This window comes from Bos indicus, chromosome 12 (assembly GCF_029378745.1).
Source record: "Bos indicus isolate NIAB-ARS_2022 breed Sahiwal x Tharparkar chromosome 12, NIAB-ARS_B.indTharparkar_mat_pri_1.0, whole genome shotgun sequence".
In the NCBI taxonomy this organism is placed as follows: domain Eukaryota; kingdom Metazoa; phylum Chordata; class Mammalia; order Artiodactyla; family Bovidae; genus Bos; species Bos indicus.
In genome coordinates this window covers 16,752,478-16,766,875 of record NC_091771.1, presented here as the reverse complement: position 1 = coordinate 16,766,875, position 14,398 = coordinate 16,752,478, and the positions used below count along the sequence as shown (strand labels likewise).

Sequence of the window (14,398 nt, the reverse complement as noted above, 5' to 3'; positions counted from 1 at the left end):
CATGCATTGGAGAAGGAAATGGCAACCCACTCCAGTATTCTTGCCTGGAGAATCTCAGGGACGGGGGAGCCTGGTGCGCTGCCATCTATGGGGTCACACAGAGTCGGACACGACTGAAGTGACTTAGCAGTAGCAGTATCCCCACCACGGAAACCCAGACTACGGTCCCCCGCTGCCTCCTTGCAGAGAAAACTCCTCCCACGGTCAGCATCAGTTCCGACCAGGCAGAGGGTGGCTTCCTCCCAGGCACTGGGCTCTCCTTGGAGCTCAAGCTCTCTGCATGTAGCATGAAAGGCTCCACGTCAGACTTGTCTCCTGCACTTTAACTTTTCTAAACATCAGTGGTGGCATCTTGGTAGAAATAGTTTGTGGATAGAGAGTTTGTTCAGCTTTGTGGGTCCAGAGCATGGGGAAAGATGGTCTTCATAATTTTCCTTCTTAACATGTGTCCAGATCTAATACCACGGCTTAGATTGTCATCAAAACTAATGAAGGTTCCTATAGCCATTTGATCTCCCTCTAAAACAGATACAGGAGACTGTGTGTCCCTCAGACATATCCTATCTTCTTAATATAGCAGGTGACTTCCTGCCCTGCATCTCACAGTGGATCCTTTGGGTAGCTTTAAGTCAATTTAATGTTGAGATCCAACTTCCACCCACCCTCCTAGATATCAGATCAGATCAGATCAGTCGCTCAGTTGTGTCCGACTCTTTGCGACCCCATGAATCGCAGCATGCCAGGCCTCCCTGTCCATCACCAACTCCCGGAGTCCTGGATATCAGGACCCCCAGAAAAGCTGTCCAACTGATTCTAATGTGCACCCCCGGGTGAGAACCACTGCCCTAGGTAGTGGTTGCCCAAGTGTGGCTCCTGGACGGGTAGCATCGGTACCAGCTGGGAAATTGCTAGAAATGCAATTCTTCCTGCTCCACTGCACATGCATAGAATCAGAACACCTGGAGGTGGGCTCCAGTGGCTCATTTTAAGAAACCACCTCAGAGAGTCTGAGGCGCCTTCAAGTTTAAGCATCATTTCCCTGAAACAGTTCTCAGAAGAATACCATCCTTTTCTTCATCATTATCTTCATCCCTCCTGCCCCACCTCACGTCCCTGCAGTTTGAGTTTAATCCCCAAAGCATTATTAGGGAAGCTTCATTTTCATGAAGGCATATACCCAGTCTGTGGAGAAGGGCATGGCAATCCATTCCAGTATTCTTACCTGGAGAATCCCAGGGAGAGAGGGGCCTGGTGGGCTATAGTCCATGGGGTCGCCCAGAGCCAGACACGACTGAAGAAACTTAGCATGCACACATGCCCAGTCTGGATTTTTAAACATTTCTTCATTCACACCAATAGCATTTTTGGCAGACTGCTAAATGCCATCACTGTGCAAGACTGAGCAATTGTAATAATGGCTAAGAGGTGGCCTAACCTCAGAAAACCTACAGTCTGAAAAAAAGTAAGTCAATAAATAAGTAGCTATAGGATTCTTTGACCAGGCTCCCCTGTCCATGGAATTCTCCATTTGATAGAGGAACCCAAAGTACATCATAACTCCCAACCTAAGTCATTAAAAACAAAAAGAAAAGTAGGTATTGTTAGGCAGAGGAGACGAAACAAGAGAAACCCTGAAGAGACAACAGCCTGAGTTCACAACACACCAGCATGATTCTAGCTATAAGTTTTCAAATCTTGCATTCAACCAGAGCAGTCTTACTCTACTTCAGTACAGTTGACATCAGGCTCCTCTGAAGTACTGAAAGTATCTTGTGTTGCCCTTTGCTGTTAACTGTGCCTTTTCCCAGGATGAAAACTATCCAAGCAGGGTAAATTTCATACGCCAGAGAAGCTCCAGGTCATTCACTAATGCTAACCTTCTGCATCCCAGGGTACCGGTGGCCTCTGCCCAGCAAGCTCTGCGCTGTTTGGATTTACCTGGATGTGCTCTTCTCCACGGCCTCCATCATGCATCTGTGTGCTATCTCCCTGGACCGCTATGTTGCCATTCAGAACCCCATCCATCACAGCCGGTTCAACTCCAGAACTAAGGCGTTTCTGAAAATAATTGCTGTTTGGACGATATCAGTGGGTAAGTGGAACAGTATTTCAAACTCTCACTTCAAATGACAGTTCATGCCTTCTAAGTAGACTTCTGTTGTGGTTTTTTGTTTGTTGGTTTTTGCGCTGAACCCTGACATCCTCAATCATTCTATTTGCTACAAGATAATGTTTATAGCATAGTAAATCTCAGCTTTGCTTTAGGAAAGAAAAATCTGTTAATGTCACAGGCTGACAACATAAATTTGTATTGTTTTGCACAAGTAAGAATATACATGCACACCAATAGACTCAAATCAGAATAACTGTGCTATGCATGTGTTCAGCACTAAGTCCTATCCAACTCTTTTGCAACCCCATGGACTGTTGCCTGCCAGGATCTTCTGTCCATGTGATTTCCCAGGCAAGGATAATGGAGTGATTTGCTGTTTTCTTTTCCATGGAGATCTTCCCAACCCAGGTATTAAACCTACGTCTCTTGCATCACAGGTGGATTCTTTACCACTGAGTCACCAGGGAAGCAATGGTGCTATAGCCATCTTCAAAAACTTTTCCTATCTTGTGCTTTCAAATGCACAAAATTCAAGTGCCTGAATTTCTAAATCTTGAGTTTCCCAGAGACCTCAATATTTATAATCACTGGATTTGTGGTCAATGTAAGAAAACAGAGCCCAATACTGGAGAATGCAGTTTCTGTGGGTAGAGAAAGGTGCCAGGCACCATAACTCAGAGGGGGAGGTAAGGATGACAGACGGTGGCAGGACTTAGTCAAAGAGAACCCAGCACCTCCGTAAGCTTCCTCATCCTGTTATGATACAACATGCCAGAGGATTTCAACCCACTTCACTTAGGCTGATTACACACCTTCACCTGTTGCCAGTATTGATTTTCTGTCAGACACCTAATAGTCAGAAAAGCCCAGGTAGTGGAAGCCAGAGAGAGCTCCCAGGCAGCTAAGTGAATTGCACCCATCACCTCAGCCGGCATGGTTCGTAACCAAAGACTCCCTGGGAGTCTTTTTTTTAAGTTTTAAAGTTGCCAAGTGGAAACCACAGTCCCACCAGGACCACTTAGCTGCCAGTGTCTGCTCACATGAGAAACTATGGATTTGTTGGCAGGCTTGCCATCAAGGACTCGTGGGAGTCTACTCACAGTTTTGTAATGATGAAAAATGCAAATGAATTATTGTTGAGTCACTCAGTCATGTCCAACTCTTTGCAGTCCCGTGACTATAGCCCGCCAGGCTCAAGACATTTCCTGGGCAAGAATACTGGAGTGCTTGTCTTTTCCTTCTCCAGGCGATCGTCCCAATCCAGAGATCAAATCTGAGTCTCCTGTGTCTCCTACACTGGCAGGTGGATTCTTTACCACAGGGATAGCAAGCACAATAATAGAATAGCTTTGTGGTTTTCAGGGCCTATGGTTTGCCTTGCTGTTAAATACATCATCTGCAGAGGAGGTAACTCCGTTTTATGGATGAGGAAATGGGTTCAAAAAGTAAAATGGCCAAAGCTAGTGAATAGCAAAGATTGTGCTCGATTATGATGGGAACTTATTTAATTGACTTAAGGGATCACCCCTGGTGGCTCAGACAGTAAAGAATCTGCCTGAAGTGGAGACTCAGGAGACCCGGGTTCGATCCCTGGGTTGGGCAGATCCCCTGGAGGAGGGCCTGGCAACTGATTCCAGTATTCTTGCCTGGGAAATCCCATGGACAGAGGAGCCCGGCAGGCTACAGTCCATGGAGTCACAACAAGTCGGACACAACTGGGCAGCAAACATGATGGGAACATTAACAAACTGCATTGGTGTGATTTCAGCATTTTTAGAAGTCCTAGCTATTCTCCATTTTAAGCTTCACAATACAGTCTGAAGCAGACAGAGTGGAAGATCTTATTTTTTATTTATCTGAAGGACTGAGGAAACAGGGCGGAGGAAAGTGTGTGGCTTCCTGGGTCGCCTCTCCAACTAGTGCCAGGGCTAGGACTCTAAGCTTCCGACACCAAACCCTGCTGTCACTGCTGAACTTGGTAAATTCTTTCCTGAGTAAACAGATGTTGCTCCCAAAATATGCTTGCAGTTTCTGGGCCTGTGCAGTCTTGAACTCATCCTAGTGGGATCAAGAGAATGAAGGATTGGTGGTGCTCAATCTCAGCTGCATGTAAAAGCCCTGGGGAGCTACTGATTTCACTGGTGTGTGTGGGTGTGGGTGTTGGTGTGTGTGTGTGTGTGTACTCAGTCACTCAATCGTGTCCAACTCTTTGAGACCCTATGGGCTTATGGCCCACCAGGCTCCTCTGCCTGTGGCATTTCCCAGGCAAGAATACTGGTGCAGGTTGCCATTTCCTACTCCAGGGGATCTTCCTTGACCAAGAATTAAACCTGTGTCTCTTGCATCTCCTGCACTGGCAGGTGGATTCTTTACCATGTGCCGCCTGGGAAGCCCTAGTAGTATAAGGGCTATTTCTGCACAGCGACCAGAGACACGGTAGTGCTCAAAGCACCTTACAGGGGATAAATTGCAGAGAAAGACGTTGCACAGGATGACATAGCTCATAACCAGGAGTCCCCCCAGGGCAATTCTATTTGAAAGCCAACACTCTTACTACTGCCCAAAGCACAATCTGCTTCCTGCTCCTTCCAGCCATCACCCCAGGAGTCAGGCAGGCTGGAATGAGTTGTGAAGGAGACAGTCAGGAGCCATCACTCATCCATTTGGCCAAACTTTTATTGCATAGCTCCTATGTCCTTGGATGCGTGTTTTGTGGTCCCTGACCATGTGGTCAGAGAAGGGAGATAAGAAAATACAAGAAACCCTGAGGTTACCTAGGCTCTGTACCAGAAATCTGTGAGATATGGCTGAGGAGTCGGTAAAGGTTTTAAAAAAAGTCAGTTCTAGTGAAGATGTGCACATACTCAATTGTCTGACTCTCTGTGACCCCATGGACTGTAGCCCACCGGGCTCCTCTGTGCATGGAATTTTAATGTAGCATAAATATTCTCCTGAATTATTTTTTTAATGTTTTCATTTCCACTGATTTTTGTTGTTGCACATTTAAATCCTTAGGCTGGAAATTTTGTGCGTGGTCTAACGTGCTTTCTTCTACCTATTAAAGCCTTTTCAGCATCTACAGATTTCAGTTTTTCCCCTTCAATTTATTGATGTATTTAGTTTTCTTTCAGATTTGAATATCAAACTTTTCTTTCTTGCCTGGAATATATTCATAAATGAAGCTGGTTTGTTATTCTTGTAAGGTTTCTTTTGGTGGCTTTATTAAATTTGGGAGATTTCTTTTTTTTCCTTAAGATCCTGAAATATTTAAGTAGGAATGTGCTTTAAAGGTTATATAGAATTTAATTCTAAATCTTTCTCATCCTGGTGGCTTTTAAAATGGTATCTTTAACTATATCACAAACCTCTTTAAACATTTTAATCTACATTTTCTACTTTGTTTTGGGTTATTAGCTGAGTGCAAAGTTTGTCTTTTGTATTGATTCATTATCATTAAATGCAATGCTTCTTGCTTTAAAGTCTGCTTCTTCTGAAATTAGTATAACTATGCCAGGTTGTATTCTAGGGTCTTATTTTCTAGATATATTCTATTCCATCCTGTTACTGCCAAACTCCTTTTTGACTTCATATATAAATATTAAGTACATTGCTTGTAAGAAGCATATGAAGTTTTTCTTTTATTCAGTCTGTCTTTTAATTGGACTGTTTTATTTGTATTTAATGTAACCCACATATATTTGGATTTAAATTGACCACCTTGATTTTATTTCCCATTTTTCCTATGTTCCAGATGCTTTCCATTTTTGCCTTCTTTTGCACTAATCAAGAATTGTCAATTCATTATACCCGTTTCTAGAACTGTTAGTTATCTCAATCTTCTAAATCCTTTTAGTGATTATAACATTCATTTTTCCCCTAAAAGAGGCTAATACAACTACTTTATCACTTCCTAAATGATTCAAAGACCTTAGCATATTTAAGTCAGTTCACCCCATCCTTTGTATTGTTTTTGCTACTTTCTATTTATCTTTTTAAAACCTGTAAGTCATCGTAAATGTTCTGTTCGCCTAGTATTTGTTTTTCACATATTGACCCTTTCTGTTGCTACTTATTGCTTCTGTCACTTCTGTGATTCTGCCTGGGTTTATAGTCCTAATTCCTGAAGAATTTCTTTCAGAATATCACATAGGTTTATTTCAGCTTTATTGTTTTTATAACAAACATTTTTATTTCACCTTCATTTTAAGCATATTTTTTTTTCATTATAGAGTTCAAATTTGGGAGTTATATTTTTTCAGCAAGTTGTGGATGATGTTCTAAAGTTCTAGTTTATATTGTTTCTTAGTAAGAACTTTGCTGTCAGACTTGTTTATAATATACCGCCTCTTACCACCCTTTGCAGCTATAGGATTTTTTTACCTTTGTATTTTAACACTTTTACTATGATATACCTCAGTGTGGGTTAGTTTTGCTCTTGTCCTGAGTGAGTGAGTGAAGTCGCTCAGTCGTGTCCGACTCTTTGCAACCCCATGGACTGTAGCCTACCAGGCTCCCCACTCCATGGGATTCTCCAGGCAAGAGTACTGGAGTGGGTTGCCATTTCCTTCTCCAGGGGATCTTCCTGACCCAGGGATCGAACCCGGGTCTCCCGCATTCCAGGCAGACGCTTTAGCCTCTGAGCCACCACGGAAGCCCTTAGCCTGTGTGGTGTTTGTATGGATTCTTAAATTTGTAGCTCAATGCCTTTTGTCAGTTTGGGAGAAATCTTGGTCGTTATCTTTTCAGATATTGCTTCTGCTCCATTCTCTCTCCCGTCCTCCACTTACTTCTTAGATTCCAATTTCTCATATGATAGAACTTTTATTCATGTTTATGACTCTTAAGGGGCTTTCCAGGTGGCTCAGTGCAGTAAAGAGTCCTGCAACACAGGAGACGCAAGACACATGGGTTAGATCTCTGAGTTGGGAAGATCCCCCTAGAGGAGGAAATGGCAACCCACTCCAGTATTCTTACCTGGAAAATTCCCTGGGCAGAAGAGCCTGGCGGGCTACAGTCCATGGGGCCGCAAAGAGTTGGACACAATTGAGCATGCACACATGACTCTTAAATGCTTTTCTACATTTTTCACTTTTCAGTTCATACTTTAGTGTGGATCATTTTACTGACTTTTCTTCTCCTGGGTTGTTAATCCCCTCACCAGCTATTTCTAATTGGCTGTTAAGCCCATGTTTGTATTCTTAATTTGCTACAAGCATGTTTAGTTTTTAGAATTCCCACTCGATTCTTTTTTGTAGATTCTAGTTTGTAGGTGGCGCTAGTGGTTAAAAAAAAAACACAAAACACCTGCCTGCCAATGCAGCGGACTCGAGAGATGTGGGTTCAATCCCTGGGTCAGGAAGATCCCCTGGAGCAGGAAATGGCAACCCACTCCAGTATTCTTGCCTGGAGAATCCTATGGACAGTGGAGCCTGGAGGGCTATAGTCCATGGGGTCGCAAAGAGTCGGACACGACAGCGCGCGTGCACGCGCACACACACACACACACGCAAGTACTCTGGAATAACTGTTTTCATCTGTTTTCTTAAATATTAATCACAGGTATCTGGGTATGTGAGTCACCTGGGAATTTCTATTTTCTAGAGTCTTTTTCTGTTAGGTTCTGTCAGCTGCTAAGCCTGGTAATGTTATTAAATATAGACACTGGAAAAAAAATACGTGCATACTGTGTTGATGTTGTCATTCTTCAGAGAGGGGTCCATTAACTTTAGCGGTTAGGTCTCCTAAATCCAGCCAGGTTTAGGATGAGTTTTTGTGAGCACTGGTCTATTTTCATTTTACCCGTATACCTAGGATATATTCCTTCTCGACCTCAGGTGAACATGACTTCCGTCTCCATTTTTAAGAGCTCTCAACTCTAGTTTTTGTCTCCGTCGCACCGTAAGGCTGCTGCTAACCCTTCTGTTGTTCACTGGAGCATAATTGATTTACAATACTGCGTTAGTTTCTGCGGTGCAGCCAAGTGAAATGGTTATGTGTATATCCACTCTTTGAGATTGTTTTCCCATATAGACCATTGCAGAGTATGAAGAGAGTTCCCGGTGCTGTAGCAATAGGTCCTTATTGGTTGTCGGTTTTATATCGAGTAGTGTGTATATGTCTTTTCCTCCCAATCTGTCCTTCTAACAAGTTGGTAAATGCCTTAAAGGGAAAGGAGGCGCATACCATTACATTCCTGTTTTCCTCTTCCTTTCGCTCCAGATCATAACCCCTGAAACCCTGACTACTTTGACAGCCCTAACTCCCAATTTTTGACCTCCCAACCCCTCCCAAGACAAGGATTGAGGCCTTGAATTTTGCTTTATTTGACACTAGCATACCGTACCTCCTTCTCCTTGTTTGAGTCTTTCCAATGTATCTTTTCTCAGCCCTTCATTTTTAATATCTTTGTTCTTTTGTTTAATATACTTATTTTCACAGATAACTTACAGGTGGACTTTTAAAAAAAAATCTGATACTCTGCCTTTTGATAATGAAATTCAGTCTGCCTACACTTACTGTGACAACTGACATAATTGGTTTTATTCCTCCCATTTTACATTCATCATGTACCTTTCTTTGTAAGAATTTTCTTCCTCATTTCATATGGTTGCTGACTTGCAAAATGTTTTGCTTCTTTCACCCCGTCCCAGTTAGTTTGAATTTCTTCTTGGCTTTTCCATTCCTTTTTTGATTATAAAAGCTGAGTCGTGTCCAACTCTTTGCAGCCCCATGGACAGTAGCCCACCAGGCTACTCTGCCTGTGGAATTTTCCAGGCAAGCATGCTGGAGTGGGTTGCCATTTCCTCTTCCAGGGGATCTTCCCGACCCAGGAATCGAACCTGCATTTCTTGCATCTGTCTCCTGCATTGGCAGGCAGATTCTTTACCACTAATACCACCTGTAATCTTATCCCAAACAATCATTATACCGACATTTCTATTACTATTAATATATGTAAAATTCATAGTAACCCCACTAAATTGTTTTATTTCCTCATACACCCTGAGTCCCAATCATAGATTTTTCCGTTATTTTATTTATTTATTTTAATTGGAGGCTAATTACTTTACAATATTGTGGTGGTTTTGCCATACATTGACATGAAGCTAATGGCACAATAGACCCTTTCTAAGCAAGTCAAAAAATGCAGAAACCATAAAGATCAATATAGACATAGCTTAATACATGAGAAATAGTACATTTTATATGGCTAAAATCAGTATCAACGAAGTCAAAAGCAAACTTTCAATGTCTGGATAACAGACCAAAGAGCACCCACATTTTGATAAAAAATGAAAAGGCAAGCAATTGAACAGGGAAAAAATTAACAATACGAACAGGCAATTCACAGAAACCTAAGTTAAAATGGACAAACCTCATGAAAAACACTCAGCCTTTTTAACAGTTATGGAAATATAGTTTACAACAATAATGCAATATCACTTTTTACCCATTTGATTGGCAAAATTGAGTGAAAACACCCACTGCAGTTTTGGCTATGGTGCCCTGTGTACCCATATTCAGTTTGTGTGAATATGAGTTGTTTGTTCGTGAACCATCTAGCAAAAGTTATTAAAATTTGGCCACCAGCCTCACTTGAGAGGATCTGTTCAACAGGAAAACAAAAGTACATGTAAGAATCTAAGACAATTTGAGGGAATAGCAGAAAAGCTAGGTCATTGTTGAACATATTATTTTTTTTTTTTTTTTTTGCTTCTTTTTTTTTTTTTTTTTTTTTTATTCTTCCAATTTTATTTTATTTTTAAACTTTACATGAACATATTATTTTAAATTATGGAATATTCTGCAGCTCTTAAAAATCTTGAGTTGGGGTTATTGGAGATTCAACTGGAGGAATGTCTGTGAAGTTAAGTGCAGAAAGCAGGTGGCATGCATGGTCTGGACCCATTCTGGTACGGTAATAGTAACAGTACATGGAGATGTTTACATATCATTAATAGCGCTGAGGAACTATTAAAGGACTTCACACTTGCCAAGAAGGTAAAATTAGGAAGAATGGCAGGATTATTTTATTTTCCCTCACATAGTTCTGTACAATTTTTCACACAAATATGATGACGATAAAGTGTTTTAGATCAGGGGTCCCCAACCTCCAGGATCTAATGCCTGATGTTCTGAGGTGGAGCCGATGTAATAATAATAGAAATACAATGCACAGTAATGTGATGTGCTTGAATCATCCCCAAACCATCCCTCCCCAAGTCCACGGAAAAACTGCCTTTCACAAAACTGATCCCTGGTGCCAAAAGAGTTGGGGACCACTGATCTATATGTCCACATATGAAACAGTTACACCTGTGTCATAGGAGAGAGGGCTCTGTGAGAGGTGGTGGTGGTGTTTAGTTGCTAAGTCGCGTCCAACTCTTTGCAACCCCATGGACTGTAGCCTGCCAGGCTCCTCTGTCCATGGGATTTCCTAGGCAAAAACACCGGAGTAGGTTGCCATCCCTTTCCTCTCTTCCTTTCCCAGGCAAGAATATTGGAATGGGTTGCCATTTCCTATGCTGACACTCAAAGTTTGCAAGGATCTAACAGATGGCAAGCTTGGTAACCACATCAGAGATGACTCAGGTTTTCTTGCTCTAAGTATCTCTGAGATTGGCTGCTTCTCCCCAGCTCCTTACAGTGACCAGCTTGGTCAGTTTACTTTTGCCAAGACCTCTATCTAACTCTGAGGAACAATGAACATAATTACAAATTGATTCCATTTTCTATGTGTGAGTTTCTCTGAGTAAAGAAGTGATGACAGTCAAGATTGAAGCATTAGATTAAGAATGATCCTGAGCTTCTCTGAATTTCATTTTGCCTTTATAAACCCAATTCCCTTGATCAGAGGGAACCGTGACTTCAACTACAATATATAAAATGAGCAGACCTCTTCCTCATGATGATTGCCTTGCTAATGCTGTATGAGAAAAGAAAATAGATGCTGTTTATTCCCTGACTGTCTTTAGCAGGTAAAAGTATATATCAGATAGAAAATGTGAAAATGACTATTTTCACATTGTCATATCCTGACAAGCAAGTAAAGACACCAACTTAATTTTTTTTCTTGAACTTATTTCATTTTAGAATTGTATTTGCAGCTCATGAGTAATTTTGAAGTATCATGAGTGTAAATAAGATTTTTTTTCCTCCATCAAGGCTAAGCATGACCTTGTATTTTATGCACAATTACTTTTATAATAGAAGAGACAAGCTGTGTCCATTTATTCAGTCCTTCGCCTTCACAAACCGGGACACCACATACAGGATCCTAGACTAAATGTTTAGGTCCTTGGATCCAACCTCATGCCTTCAGGCAGGCCAAAACTTACCTTCCTAGATAATGTAGATGAATGAAGCAGCTTTGAGGGACAATGAAAATGCTACGTCTCACTACAGTTTTAATTTATATTTATCTGATTATATAGTATTTGAGCATCTTTTTATGTTTTGAGCAAATTTATATTGTTTGCTGTGGTTGGCTGCCTGTAGTTTTGACTGTAGAACTTGGTGGTTATGAGCAAAAAGTCTGGAGCCAACTATCTGAGTGTGTCCCCTGTAAGCCGTGTAGCCTTGGGCAAGTTACTCAGCCTCCCCGCACCTTCGGCTCCTGGTGAGTAAATGACAGTAACAGTACCTACATCGTGAGGTTGCTTTACTAATTGAATAAATACAGCATTTGTCTCATGTTAAAAGCTTACAGCATCCTTTGAACTCCTTCCTGTAAGGTTCTTGGACTTTTCCTAACACAAAATAAGAGAATTAGCTGTTTGTCCATGTTTTCACAATGTATCTATATATTCCCAATAGGTTGTCACTTGCCATTACTTATGGTGGTTTTTTTCCCCTCACATACTTACACATATGATTTTATTTATAGATGTTCTTTTCTCCTTTACGGCTTCTGAATTTTGAAGTGTTACTAAAATTGCTTTTCCCACTACAAAGTTATAAGAGGAATTACTCCATATTGTCTTCCATTATTTCTATGGCTTTGTTTTATACATTTAAGCCTTTGATCCAATTAGAATTTAACCTGTGGCTTAATTTTATTATTTCTACATTGCTTTTTTATACTAGCGACTTATTGTACCACTTATTTGGCCTTTGATTTGATATGCCACTTTTATCATATACTCAGTTCTCATATATGTATATTTGGGTTTATTTCTGAACTTTATGTTCTGTTGACCAGTCTGTTCATTCACTTACAGCATACTTTTAACTGGTGAGATGACATATGGCCTTTATTATCTCTTAAAACTAATATTCCCTCATTGCTCTTTTTCAGAGTTTTCCTGACTAAAATTTTCACTTGCTTTTTTTGAGTCTCAGTTTTTATTAGAAATCAGCTTCTGTCTAAGTCCCAGAAAAGAAAATTTTATTAGAGCTGCATACAATTTTGTAAATCAGTTTTCTAGACCTTTTTGCTGGCATATCTGTATACCTCTGGTCTTGTTTAGTGTATGTTCATAAACAGCCTCAAATTCCCTTTGGAATTAGATGAACGTACATACAGGTAACTACCAAAAATGTTAGCACTTAGGTTTTAAAAACTATGTGTATTTAGGTCCAAAAGGAATGATAGTGAAACATGTATGTTGAGTTTTCCTATCATACCATATCTTCTGGGGGTGGGGAAAAGCTTGGAAAAATACAAAATAAATCAGCAGAATAAAATAGGCTCAAAACCAGATGGTGTTCTGTTGGCCTTCTTAGTGGGGTACACCCCTAGCTCTGCTGTCAGAAGCAGATGTACCTGGGGAGCCCACTTGGGGTTCTCTCCTCTGAGACCTTATAGGTTTATGCCCAAGCCCCTTGCTGCCAGGAATCAGCCTAGGAACTGGGTTTCAGAGACTCACCACACAACAGGACAGGAAGGACTTGGATTACCTGCTCTCTCTCCCACTGAGTAGAGATCACATTGTAGGTGAGCATCTACCAAGACACTAGGCTGGCCAAGAAGTTCATTCAAGATTTTCCATGCGATGTTAACCCAAATGAATTTTTTGGCCAACCCAATACAAAAGGAAAGTGCTGAATAATTCGTCTAATTCGCCTTTCCCTCAGTTTTCTCTGTCTTCTGATTTCTCTCCTGGGTGCAGTAAGATCGCCTCCCCTCTTTTTACCCCCGGCCTCAATGCATTAGCACATCAGAGATCCACAAGGAAGCTCTGGGAGCTGCCCCAGCCTGCAGGTGAGTGGGTTGGTGTCCAGGAGCAGCGATGCCCACAGCCCAAAGGGGCTGCCATCCTTCCTTAGGGTGCTACAGCACCAGAGAGCTGCCAAGGAGCCTGCCACACTGTCTCTGCCCTGAAACAAAGCCTCTGCAGGGCCACCACACTGTCCACCTCCTTCTCTTGACCCCCGAGTGAAGCACCCTTTTCCCTTTCCAGACACAGGTGCGAGAATTCAATGACATCTCCCCCAGCAGACCACCTCATCTTGTACTTCTCATATACTTCCTCCAAATCGATCCTTCCCTTTGGGGTCAGCAGGTAGGAATCTTCACTAAGTCAGGAACAATAGCAGATCACGCGATCAATTTGTTAGAATGTCACATCACAAAAAGACTGGGCTCTTAGAAGACATGTCCTTGGTTGTCCTTTAGCACACTGCCCTCCATAGATAAGAGGAGGTTTAATGGCCTGAGTTGTTTAGAGCCTGCCAGAGTGACAACCGACTTCTGTATGCATGGCAGATTCTAGCTGTAGCCATGGGACTATGTACTGAATAAAACAGTATTCGGTAGCATGCCTTCTCCACGGCCACTGGAAACTGGTGGGGAAAATTCAGAAATGATCCAATGAAAAAGAAACACTTTTATCCTTTATGGACTGGACCTTCATTGTAGACTGAATTTCTTGGCTTTTTGCTCATCATTCTTCTAAGGTGGAAGAGTTACAGGAGGGGGCACAGGACTGGGACATTTATAGCTTCTGGGCACTTACAGCAGAGAACTAGTATCCATAGATTGCCCCCTCCTGCCCTTGGGCTGCATCAGGAACTTGCAAGCTATGGAAGCATCTGCTTCCTCCACATCTATCATTTCCTTTTGGGCCAGCAGGTAGGAAATCTTCACTAAGTCAGAAAGGGTAACAGATCATCTGATCAATTTGTTATCACTCTTACCCGTGGTGCCCTGGTACTTCTTCCTCCAGTGGCCTGACAAAACCCCAGCCCTGGACACCCAACCCTTACTGTTGCTGGAGAAAATTACACTCTGTGAATCAGGCACCACCCACCCGTGGCCTCCACGCCTGCCTGGACTCTTATTGT

At 41.9% G+C, this 14,398-nt stretch overlaps 1 protein-coding gene across 2 annotated transcripts in view; it reads left to right on the top strand.

The window, feature by feature from the left end:
- HTR2A (5-hydroxytryptamine receptor 2A) overlaps positions 1-14,398 on the top strand; it is a 66,858-nt gene that overhangs the window by 3,103 nt on the left and 49,357 nt on the right. For both annotated transcript variants that reach the window (XM_019971259.2, XM_070800081.1), the window contains exon 3: positions 1,892-2,092. In XM_019971259.2, the coding sequence (XP_019826818.1) occupies positions 1,892-2,092 (201 nt within the window). The remainder of the gene's footprint in view (positions 1-1,891; positions 2,093-14,398) is intronic.